Source organism: Zingiber officinale, chromosome 11A (genome assembly GCF_018446385.1).
Source record: "Zingiber officinale cultivar Zhangliang chromosome 11A, Zo_v1.1, whole genome shotgun sequence".
Lineage (NCBI taxonomy): Eukaryota > Viridiplantae > Streptophyta > Magnoliopsida > Zingiberales > Zingiberaceae > Zingiber > Zingiber officinale.
Window position 1 is genome coordinate 88,926,718 of NC_056006.1, and position 13,156 is coordinate 88,939,873.

The following is a 13,156-nucleotide window of genomic DNA, read 5'->3' on the forward strand; positions in this document are numbered from 1 at the left end:
AATAGTTGATTAAAAAAATTCATAAATTGAGAAGTGTTCCTTAGTTGTCGCCCAACTTACAAAATTAGAAATTTTATGTGTAGTTTTGAAATTTTGCCAGACATGACCGCATAAGATTTTGATAGTAAAAACGGAATTCGGATTCTCTGTCCTCAAATTTTTTTATCCCCGTATTTTTTTATCGATCGGACAGACCAGATTACATCGATGTCTTGCACATCACGAGGATATTACACACAGGATGTCATGATGTCTTGAGATATAATCTGATCCGTCCGTCCGATCAATAGAAGACACGAAAATAGAAAAATTTGAAGATAGAGAATCTGAATTAGGAAAAACGTGCCCTCGGTGGATGCATGATAACTCTCTATATCGACTTTAGTCTTTAGGGGATTATTAAGCTAACGAATCTTTTGTTTTTTTATAAGAAAATCGTAAAAAATAAAAAATAAAAAAAACGTGCCGATAAGGAAGACGACATCAATTGCATTTGTCAACCAAAGATAGTTCCCCTTGGTTGAACGTTGACTCGTCTAATCCACGCCTTCTCGGTGGTAAAAGGTCAAAAGTCAGCGCAGAAGTAGGCTACCAAGATTCATTAGTTTCACCAACCTCTGGTCCGGAATCCTGATTTTTTCCTGATCCTTCTGTCATTTACATATTAGATCGTGATTGAAATTTAATTATGAATTCCTTTAAGTTTATCTTTCCACCTCAATTATATATTCTGAATTGAGTTAGATAGTCATCAGCGATAGTCTGTTCAACCATCGTCCAACCTTTTAGGTCAACACGGAGGAGATAAATCACGGGTGGCTATTAGCCACTAGTGCAAATGGTCAAGATATGGGGGAGGTTATGCTCGATCACGTCGAATTTCGACCCTAAAATCTCATATGGTAACACCTCATGTCTTAATCATCGCACCACCCCAAGGAGACGATCAAAACATCAAAACTTACCGATCAGAGGATCTGCAATGGTCAAGAATAATAACTTTTTTTACATTTTTTTTATGGTGAAAAGGTTTAATAAATCTTGGCTGGATTTTTTCTCCCGATAATAATTATACAAATATAAACTAAATTTACAATAACTAAATTAGAATTAAAATAAGCCCAAATTAAGATGGTTAATATATTTTAAATTCATTATATAGTACAAATTGAGTTACCATAAATATAATATGAGATTAAGTAATTTCATTTTAAATTTGAATTTTGAGTGAAATCTATCAAATGAAGAATGAAAAGGAAATTCATTTTTTTTTTCAAATTAATGAGTTAAAATTTATCAAATGAAATTATAACTAGGACGGATCGGACTAAGATAATTAAACTTGAATGAAAATTATTTACTTGGGTAAGTAATAAAATATATAATTTGTTTCAACACTAAAAAAAAGTTATGCTAAAAAACTTCTAATCACTTGAGGCATAGAAATTATTGTTTTTTCCCCATCATTTATTGGAACGATATATATTAGTAGTTATAGGGAAAAAGATAATTCGAGCTTAAATTTTTTGAGATACTCGTATAGTTTAAATATTTTTATTGCATTTTATTAGGGAAAAAAATAATTTCATATCTTATTCTTCTTTGATTGCTATCTTTGCTAAGATTATGACGGAAAATAATATAATTAATTTTAAAAATAAATGTAAAATATATTTAATCAGATTTCTTGAGGTAAACATAACAAATCGAAGAAATCTAGCAGCTCGGAAATTTTCTCCATAAGAAAGAAAAATTTATTGCCTTGAAAGATTTTTGGTAGTGAAATAAAAAAATCTACACGCAAGATACATATTATGCCGAGTTTATTATGCTATGGAATAAAAAATTAATTACCAAATGTTCCAATGTATTGAATTACTCTCGTCATGAGGTCTAATCTGGAGGTCAAATTCTAATTAATAACTGGATGTCTGTTCTTCTCATGTGCTATTCAACTGCCTAAGACTAGTAGTCTAATTTACCTCTTTTGTATTAGCCTCAGAACAAGCCTTGAGATGAGCTGGTGGAGGCGCTGTGACGAGCGAATCATCTTTTTACGACTATTTCCTATAAAGGTAAATTTATTAATATTTCCTAATTTCATATTTGATTGAAAATGTTGAACTTATTTAACTTTAGCCAGACAGTTTTTTCAGTCAAGAGATAACCTCAAATAGTATCTGTACCTATCAAGAATCGAACCATGTCTCGAAGAAGATCGAGATTGATTACACGAAATGTAAGTACATGCTCTTCAAGAGATCTACATTAAGGCTATAATCAATTGGGACACTTGACTCGACAGATGATCAAATTACTTATTAACCGCCACTAATAGAATTGCCAATGATAATAATATACATTCATCTAACTTGAGTGCACTCATCCATCCTAATTGCTTGTAATTGGGATGGATTATTTAATAATTGCTTCTGAATCAAATTATACAAAGAAATCAATTTGAATCGTGTAAAAGTTTGATTAAACTTAAAGTATTTAGAGATATCAACAGATTTAAACACATTTAAATCTGATACCCATTGATGCCCGTGTTTCACTAACACTCTTTTGAATAATTGACATAATTGTTTGCATTATTCTTTACATGCTTGAAATTGGTAGACATGAAAATTGTAGTCCTGTGTTCGGTCCAACCATGTGTTTACTTTGTTAAGGTAAATCAAAGGATGTGCGTTCGGTACCATTCATTAACCGTTCCTTCACCTTTACAAGAGAAAATATAATGAAATTAAATACAAATTTGATCTTCTCTTTTCCCCTTGGCCGATACACATCAAATTTCATCCTTTATTGACAAGAACCAATAAACACTTCAGAGAAACGAATTCGTAAGTCATACATTCTGTCAGCCACCCTGGACCTACGTAATCTTATAATTCCAGTTATGAGGATACATACATACATATGGAACTACAAAAATGATTTCGCTTTTGCAGAATTAAATCACTATATAAAAGTTCTAGCACATTGGCAACAACAAAAAATTGAATAGCAAATGAGTATCATCCATAATTTAGGTGCTTTCCACTTTCATGTCATTGGCTGGTTCATTGATGTCCTCAGAAAGTTGCAATGAACCAGCGGATAGTTCTTTCAATTCCTCTTTGGCATTAGTTTCAAATCCACTTCTATCATTGGACGTGCTACCAACCTCATCTGGCTTATCCGTTTCAGCTATCGGTACACCACGTGAATGGTTGGAGTTGTCTCCATTGGTGTAATTGTCCTTTTCAGTGTCTACAGATGCAGAAAGCATATCATCACTATTTTTTTCAACGTAAGCTTCACTATCTTTTGTAGCTTCATCATCATTGACAAGTTCACTTTGTTCCTCGCTCACTTCCTCAGATGAATGATTTCGAGTTGAAGGTTGCAGTGAATTATGCCCTATATTTGAAAATCCATCTTCATTTATCTGGGCACACTGGTGGAGATCCTGATAACTGCTTTTACAACTATCTTGTACGACCATTTCTGTTTGTGAAACACTCAAGTCTTCCTTAAGTTTGTCCGTGACAAGGCTTGTGGTTTCTTTGGCTTTGACAGGTGATGCATCATGTGTATCGTTAATGTCTTTGTCTTCACCCGGTGAGGCATTTGGGGGTGCATTACTGTCCTCTTCAGAAATAGTAAGCTGCAAGTCATCATGGACAAGACCTCTATTCTGATCCAGAGGCAGACTCTTGATGGCTGGATCAAGTGAAGCTAGCTCTGATCTTGCTCTGCCATCATGTGATTCAACAGCAGAAGCAGGTGCAGTATCAGCAGGAAAAGATTGGAAGTTATCCCAATCGTCATCTTCATCTTCATTTTCATCTTCACCTTCATCTTTAGTGTCACCATCATAAGTATGTTCTTCATTGACCTCTTGCTTTTCAGATAGTGCTTGTATAGTATCAAAAGTCTGCACCTTAGTGTCCGGTAATTTGACCTGCATTGTCATCTGACCTTGTGGATTAATGGAAGCCCTAATCATCTCCTGAAGATGCAAATAACAGTATCTCAGTAGTTACATTCAAGTAGGCCAGAGGAGAATGCAATACCAACCCACAAGAATACACAGTGATTTGATTATTTGCAAGCAACAAAAACTAAAATTTAACTCAATAACTGAACCTGAAGTTGTTGTCTTTGCAGAACAGGCATTTCTAACATCGCATCTTTGATATGGGCTGCAGCTGTAGGAATCTGAACAAGACGGGAAACCATCCTCCTTGTAGTAGTATTAATGCCACTCAGTACCTAAACAATATGTCATGTGCAATGAGAAAGCATGGAGACAATAAGACAACACTTCTACTTGTGCAGAATGATGAAAGTTTTCCCTTTTTTAGACTGTATCATTAAACACTAAAAACTGGTAGATTGTCCTCCTAATCCCCCAACATATGAACCTGGCACTACTTGATGAAACCACTATAGTAACTATAACTACATGTCTATATGCCAACAATTTTCTAATTAGAACTTGTTGCTAGGGATATGTATGTAGTCTGGAAAGGGGTAGAGTATCTTGAAGACTTTAATCTCCCAATGATTTGGTGATGATATACTTCTAGTCTGCTTGACTTGAAGACTACATCTGTCCAACTTCATTGTTTAAAGGAGTCGGTAGAGCACCAAATATTAGATGAGACCTAAAGCTTTTCCTTTTCTGCTTTAAATCTGTAAATGACTATATGAGTAAAGAGTCTAACTGTGCTAAGGTCATAAGGATCAGAGATCAGCCAGGATGCTCTGATAATCTATACTTCCCAACCAAAGAATCAGTTCAATTCACAAGGAGTTGTTTAGCTGTCACTGAAAAAGACATTTGAAGAACAGACCATGATGGAATGAAAAATTCAGTAATTGTATCGTCTTGGATGACTGATACATAGATTCCAGTTCAACAAGTGACTGACAATTGAAACTTACAACTCAAGTGGTCTATAACACTGTACGGTGTGGAACACCTTGTGTACACTTGTATTGAGATGTAGAAGATGGTATAGTGCCAGATATTGGGCGGTACACACATGGGCATTAGCTTCAAGAATACAAAATTGAATAATAAAATATTAACTTTTACACCCACATATTAATATTAACACTAGAATCATCCTTATCATCATCAAATTGAGTTTGCCCTAGTCATCTGGGTGGCTAAATGAGCCATATCTAGCTCAATATCACCTCTAATTAAGTCTAACCGAATCATTAGCTGAATTACCTCTGCATGACATTCATTGGATTGATAGAAAACAAGATGTAAGGCTTCCAGAAGAAGCAGTGTGAAATGATGCTGATGTTCACTTCCTTGTGCAAGTGTGTGAAAGATGAAAAGCAGTTTCAAGCACTCCTCTGTGACAGCTAGAGATTCCCTTTTTACTAGCTCCTTCATAACAAATAATTCAGTCAGGCATGAGCAAGTGGTATGTTACTTGACCATAATTGTTCAACAGCTACCTTGAGTGTTTTGTCAAGGAAAAGGAAAAGAATCCCTAGTAATTCTCCAGATAAGAGTAGAATAAATGAATGGTCCCTCCAACGCGAGTCCTCAGCAAGTTCTCTTTGTGCAATAGTTTTCAGCATATGAAGTCCTAAAGCCTGAACCTGTCAATTAACTCCCACTAAAATTTCCCCTGAAACTATCATGTTTTAGGCAGCAAAGATTAGCAAGTACCGTTACCTGCATATTGTTGGTAGAGATAATATTGCTGATACAGTTGGTGAAGTTGTGCACGATGCTACAAAAGAGCATACCATCAATTGCACTATTTTCTGAGAGGTGTTGAGCTTCATGTACTAGTCTAGCCAAAGCTACAGTTTCTTCTAAACAGAACACAAGTATCATGGCTAGAAGTTTAGAAGACTCATTTATCCTGTCGTCCACAATCAAAATCCTTTTAATGCATTCGCCAGATAAAAATAAGAGGACATCAGCCCAGGATCCTAAGACTGTTTTTTGAAGGTTGTTTTCCTCATCGTAGTTTCCACCATCAGCGGCAAATAAGGAGAGGCAACCTGTAAAATATATGGTCATTTTTGCATGCAACATCCCATTGAAATTATCATCAAATAAACAAAAGCACAGAACGAGAGAGTAGTAAATCACAAATTTTCATAAGCAATACACATGAAATATGTCAAAACCCAGGACTGCATGTTCATAGAAATTAGTGAATTACAACCCGAGTATGCACATCAAGTAAATTTACTAATTTAACATGGATCAACACCTATGCCAATACAATAAATGAACAAGAATTTGATGGTAGATGTTAGACTACCCACAATATCAATTAAGAGAGAACAAGATGCTTCCAATAAAATGTTTGTCCCTAGTTTACTGGCTGACACGTGTTTTGTCTTTCAATGTTTTCAATTAACATAATATCCTTGTGTCTATCTGGCAAGAGTAGAAGAAAAGAACTAGCTTGCAGGATTATTATCACTCAATTTCCTTTTGGTGTTCACCATCACAATCTTCAAAAAATAAAGTTTCATTGGCCTATTCAAGTTGGTGCTACCTTCATATTACTTCTTGGGCCCTCCATAATGCCCAGGCATCCATGTTTGGTTATGAAAATCTATTGAAGTTGGGTGACAAACAAATATTTTCAATTATTAGTACTATTGCAGTCCCACAGTCTAGGGATCAACACTTGGTGGTGACAGTCTATTGAAGTTTGGGAATTACTTAGTTACTGCTGCAAAGTCAGTTCCACACTTTAGGGATCATAAGATTAATTTACTCTATCATCTAGCCTGTAGGGAGAAGGATTCCAGTAGCTGGAACTTGGCCTCCTCCAGAGTAAATAAAAAATCATTTTAATATTAGATAAACGACAATATCACATTAGATTGCATTACAGATAACCATGGAAAAAAGGCTCACGCATAAATTTAACACCAACTACGATTGAAATTTTCCTCTTTTCTTTGTAATTAAGTCTCATCCTTAAATAGAATGCTCTGTCTCAGACATTATAGCACAATATAAAACAGCATATTTCCTCCCAAATCCCAATTCAGAATGAATGGTTTTGGACAAACATTTTCAGTTTTATAACAATGTTATACATCAAGCTAGCATGAAGTCAAGGAAAGGAAAGTCATGGATCTATTGTGCATGGAAGGGACGTGAACAAGTCAAATAACACATACATCTTAGCAAATCTTTAATTGTAGGCACCATATATTGAAGAAAATAGGCAAATTTTGACAATCCTAGGCCATCTGAAGCATCAGTAAACCATTGATAGAAGAGTGACATAACTGCCACTATCAATTTCCACCTTATCTGGTATAAAGAAATGACACCAATTAGTACAAAAAATAAAGAAAGGAAAACCTTGACATATATATATATATATATATATATATATAAAGAAACACTAATTTATGTTCAATTCTACAGGGTGATAGGAACTTCTCAAAAGCCAGCAAAGCAATTGGTCAAGATGGAATATTATGTACTGTAACATACCTTTTGCTTTGTCCTATATGCTACTGTTTTAAAAACAGTGGACAAGGCAGCAAGCAGATCCTGGCCGCTGGACTGAAAATTTGCATTCTTGCTTCTGCAATTAAGTTGATAATTAAGATGAAAATTCAGTTATTGACGACCAACAGAACATAATCTGATATTAGGAAAATATGATAGAAAAGTTAACAATCTTTTCCTCGAAATAGTAAAAGTTTGAGCTCTGTGTTGCTTAACTACCTTTGAAATGTTATTACAAAATACTTGAGAAAAAGCTCTGTTGTTGACGTAGTAAAATTTTCCAGCTCAAAAAAAGCATCAGGACAGAACTGGACTATCTGTTCAAAATAATAATCATTGTAAAATTGAATGTTTGTGCTAGCAAAATTATATTAAGAGAAATATAATATTTTTGAGATATGCAAATATATTTTAGCGAAAAATATGCATACTTGCACTGCCAAGAGTATGAAAATCATCAATGAACTAAATATGCCATACATACTTTCTCCACAAGCTCAGAAAGCAATGGCAAAAGGACATATGTGTTCCCAGGAGGCGAAACTAACCTTGTCTGTGATCATGTATATGTAATTTACATGTTCAAAAGAGATAACAATCGTTCACTAGAAATAGACAAAGTTTGAGTTTGGAGGAAATTAATAAAACCACCAATTGGACAGATGAATCAATGGCAGTGAACATACACCATTGAATTGAAAACTGAGACATTTTCTTCCCTCTGTATGGCTGAGGTAAATATCTATACACCAATTAGTTGCCACTAAGCAGTTTTTCCCCCCAATAAAAGATGTAAATCAGATTACAGAGTTTGGAGGACCTAATGTCTACTGTGAATTTTGATTTCCATAGATTTCATGGACCTGATTCTTGCCAGTATTGTGAGTATGCAACTAATAGTTAATCTATTGGAATTAGAGCATCAATTCTACTTACCTGTGACAGTAAAGATATGACAAGGCCACCCCTAGAGTAAGGTATCTGAGCATACACAAGAATCTGCACTCGAGAAAAAACATGAAGAATTAGAGTATTACCTTCCATCAGTCAAATTATAATGACAAGGAAGATTTTAATAGTAGTAAGCATCAGAAAATATTGGCAGTGTTTTGAACCCTTTCAAGCATCATACAATTATCAGAAAGCCATTAGTTGCAGTCTCTCTTGCTCTATATCTTTGTGTACATGCATACATGTACATATATTTGTGTCCATATATATGCATATATCTATTTATACAAACACACACATTGAGTCTTGGAAGTGCAATGCATGTTTCCATTGTTTTAATATTAACACTGTTGGTTAACATGACACCAATAGATATTAACCAGAGGGTAAATAGTTACTGAATAACAAAGATGGACTTGAATGAATGCAAAAGAATAAGGACATTTTACCAAAGGGCACACCTAAACTTTGGAAATTACCAAAGGGCGCACCACACTTTCAAATTTATCAAAGGGCGCACTTCTTTCCAAAGTATTCCTTTCATTAAAAACTTATATAGAAAAAGCTGCCACACAGCCAGGGGCATTCAGTATATATATATATATATGCAACCTTTGGTAAATTTCAAAGTGGTGTGTCCTCTGGTAATTTTGAAATCTAGGTATGCCCTTTGGTAAAATGTCAAAAAAATAATAATAGAGAATTAAAGAATTGGAGACCGGAAGTGTGAAACTAAAGAAACCAATATCACACGCAAATTCATTTTATACCCTCAGTCCCAGACATCATTGTGACCTATGTTTAGAAGAACATATAATTAAAGATTATTGTAGCTGATAGGCAAAAGGGACCGCATGCCACTCAAGTGTGATAGGCAACATAAGACAAGATTAGGCAAATGACAATAATTGATATAGAGTATCAGTTCCCATGACAATTTAGTTCAATGGAGTCAAGTACCGACATATATATGCCTCATTGCTAACTGCTAGTTGTTAGTTTAGGGGGGATTATTTCTAATGAATAACCCTTAAGTAGCCCCCACTACTCATAGATGTTATTGATATCATGAAATATTACAAGTATTTTACTTTGAGATACATATTTACACATAGGTCCCGACACTCCCCTCAAGCTTTTTTGAATATATTGTAGAACCCAACTTGTTCTGGACATGTTTAATTTTAGGCCCTCTTAACCATTTATTTAGCAATGTGCCAAATAATCATCAGAAATAACAAAGTCACAATCTCATTAGATTGTCTTACTTCATCTCAAGAAGCGATAATCACTTTACGTGCTTTGTCCTTAATATTAGATTTGAGGTTGTGTGCATTGTAGTTTGAATATCACGTAAGGATGTACTCTAGCTTAGTTAACAAATGCTTAACCCAAATGAGCTCATATCTTGCTAAGGCCATAGTCCTATATTCTCACTCTACACTTAACCTAGCCACCACCACCAGTGTTTGTTTCTTACTTTTCAAGAAAGAAAATTAAGATTACATCCTAAGAGGATACAATAACATGATGTCAAAGAAATACATACTAGAGCATATCAAATACGTACTTCGGGATATAGATACCTTCTTTCAAGCGAGTCATCTTTATGTCAAGAAAATACTTAAGGCCCTCCAAATCTTTAGTCTAGAAGTGCTGATGTAGAGAGGCCTTCAATTATATAATCCCTATAGTCATCACCTATGATGATGATATTGTCAAGCTCCTAATCATGTCATGCTGAAGAAGAGCTAAGTTGAATTACCAAATCTTTAGTCAAAACATGTCATGCTCCAAATTTTTGGTCAAAGGTGGAGCACAAAGGGATATTTGGATCATCAAATTATGGGTGGGACACTGTTTTGTTAAATATTTACATATAGGTCCAATAGTTGCCAAAAGATGTTATGGCACAATTAATGCAAAACCCCATCAAAATATATTAATTCTTCTCATGAAGAATGTAACTTGCTTAACGACTGTGAGAGAATATTATCCTGTTAATAGTATACAACCATGTAAAGACACCACACAGATACATAATTAGTCATACAAGTATCCATGTACTTTCACATTCAAATGCAGACAAATGCATATGGGGGCAATCAGATATGTACATTAGTAAACACATATACCAACATATATACAAAGAAATTAAATAAAATCAACAAGATTACTGATGATAGATATTCTTCAACATAATGCAATGGCCAACATCAGTCTAAGTGAATTCAAATCCAATAAATTTGTTGCCACCATGAATAAATTTACCTGAAAGATGTCGGCGCAGAGATCTGGTGAAATAAAATCATGTTGGAAAAAAGCTTCTGTTGAAAGAGAATGAAATACAGATAGAGCAATCTCATAGGAAGGCAACATAAAATGAGACCCCCCTTGCAACACGGGACATCGATTTCTCTTTTCATCAGGAGGGAACAATGACACTTCCATATCTGATACAAGTTGCTGCCCTTGAAACATAATCAGCAGTGACAGTCCCCACATAAAATGAAACTCCTCATTTTCCAAGCCAATCATGCTGTAACCAGATAAGGACAGATGTTTATCCGACACTTTAGTATTTAATTCTGAAGGATTTTCTGTTTTGAACTTCAAAGGTACAACATCAAGAACAATTGCCTGCAGAATTAGTGCCCAAACTTCATTCAGACACTTTTTCACCTCGAAAGAAACCACTGCAAATTGAATCCCATCTAGGAATGGTTTATACTGCAAGAAAATAACCATAAATGAGAACTTAAGTGTTTCAATCCACCTTTGTAATAAAAAGAAAACAAAAGAAATGTATACTTACATAAAATTTTGAATGCAAGCCAAAAGACATATAGGTAAAATCTTTAAGAACACTAATCCAGTATTTCCCCAAAATTGTTGAGCTGGAAGAAAATAATGGTACCAACTGCAGGTACCCATTAGGAATATCTTTCTTCTCTTTCAATAATTGATAGACATAATTCTTTATGGAAGCATGGGCAGCCAGAAGTCTAATCTTAATCTATTAAGAAAGCCAAAATCATGGATAAAAATATTAAACTTAATAACACAAGAACCAAATCATCATTATTATTATTATTTGTTACAAGGAAGATCAGTAAAAACTAGCTAGCACGTCCTCACTCTAATTTAGGTCTAGCTTCGAGAATTCAAACTATAAAACGTCTAGTAAAACAAATTGATGGTGGTAGAGAAAAAAGTACCTTGCATGCAACCCAATCAGCAAATGATGGATAGCACAAGTCTTTAATATCATCAAGTGGACGAGAAATCAGAGCATACAATCGACTAAGAGCAATCTGATCTTCACTAATGATTCCGCTAGTCAGGATCTGCAATTTCAGGTGCAATGTCCTTTAACACCTTAAACTAGCAAACAAGTAAAAGAGATCAATACAAGAGTCGTAACTTTTGCACCTTTGTTGCTAGTTCTAGACCAGATTCCAAGAGAAGAGGACTAGAAGATGTGCTTATTGAAGTTCGAACAGCAGAAACTAGTTGAGCCTGCACAGAAAAGAGCAGTCAAATGCAGCACAATAATCAAGAGATGCATAGCTGTACCTTTAATCATTTATCCAACTAATATATGTCAAATGTTGCAAACCCAGGGATATAAACTTTCCAGTTTATTCTGCAATTATGCTTACAAAACATGAAGAAATGATTGTTCTTACAAAGAAAATAAATATGATTGACCTACCTGATATTGTTCCAACAAGAGGTGACCAGGAAGATCAGGATCCAATGTACCACCAAACTGCAACATTAAAATATAAGGTTGAATGTCCAACTTGATTATCCATGTGTAAGAGCTCAATTCAAGTAAAAAAAGAAAGAATATGAATGTAGAAAACAGTAGAAATAATGAAGATCAAGAAACATGAATACGTAAGAATGAACGATAGCCCCTTCAAAGATATATCTGCAAGTCAAAAACACCAGATCAATACAGTTGGAAGCTATATGAATATTTTCCCATCAGTACACTGCAGTATTTTTTATTTAACAGAACAAACCAACTAGGATGACAAATATGCATTCAGCAATTTGATATTGCATGAAATACAAGGAAGCCGCATAGTGAAGGATAAATTACTGGAATTTATAAAGGCTAAGCAGAATATAATTGTTGAATAAGCCCTGCCTTAAGAAAATAATTAGGCTAACTCTGATTATATATAGTTCACTAGTAAAAGGAATGTTTAGACAATGAAGGTTACATAAAGAACAAATTTGTCTAAGGAATGTGCAAGACTGCCCGTACATCAGACTGACAAGATCAAACTTAATGCAAAATTGCAATGGAACACAAGATTTATCTACAGCAGAATGAGCAACATGAGCTAGAACAATATATGTTATATCCTGAAAATTAATAAGATTTTAATGGATGTAATTTAGGATAATTGGAATTTAATAAGATTAATTTGGGATTTTTACAGCTGAACCAGATGTGTAAAAAGCTTATTTAGGATAGAGTAGTTTCAGGAGCATTTCAAGTTGATTTCACTTTGGCTCAAACTAGGCTCCAATCAGACTCAATTTGGATATTTAAGGGATGAGCAAGTTTTGGACCAAAATAAATTGATTTAATAGGTTTAGTCAATTTATTCTAATGCCTAGGTTGATTGGGATTGGGTATACGGTATTTTAGATACCCATTGTTTCCCCTCCTCCCTA

At 34.5% G+C, this 13,156-nt stretch overlaps 1 protein-coding gene across 3 annotated transcripts in view; it reads right to left on the bottom strand.

Moving 5' to 3' along the window:
• Nucleotides 1-2,788: 2,788 nt before the first annotated feature.
• The window catches only part of LOC122030940 (protein SWEETIE), a 107,457-nt gene continuing 97,089 nt past the window's right edge, over nt 2,789-13,156 (bottom strand). For 2 of the 3 annotated variants that reach the window (XM_042589978.1, XM_042589977.1), the window contains exons 35-48: nt 12,177-12,233; nt 11,894-11,980; nt 11,680-11,808; nt 11,277-11,477; nt 10,733-11,191; nt 8,447-8,509; nt 7,730-7,827; nt 7,493-7,586; nt 7,171-7,306; nt 5,693-6,027; nt 5,470-5,616; nt 5,234-5,398; nt 4,138-4,263; nt 2,789-4,000 (exon numbers count right to left, since the gene is read on the bottom strand). In XM_042589978.1, coding sequence (XP_042445912.1) covers nt 3,035-4,000; nt 4,138-4,263; nt 5,234-5,398; nt 5,470-5,616; nt 5,693-6,027; nt 7,171-7,306; nt 7,493-7,586; nt 7,730-7,827; nt 8,447-8,509; nt 10,733-11,191; nt 11,277-11,477; nt 11,680-11,808; nt 11,894-11,980; nt 12,177-12,233 — 3,063 coding nt within the window. In that variant the 3' untranslated portion in view covers nt 2,789-3,034. The remainder of the gene's footprint in view (nt 4,001-4,137; nt 4,264-5,233; nt 5,399-5,469; nt 5,617-5,692; nt 6,028-7,170; nt 7,307-7,492; nt 7,587-7,729; nt 7,828-8,446; nt 8,510-10,732; nt 11,192-11,276; nt 11,478-11,679; nt 11,809-11,893; nt 11,981-12,176; nt 12,234-13,156) is intronic. The other variant, XM_042589979.1, reaches the window with a different exon arrangement.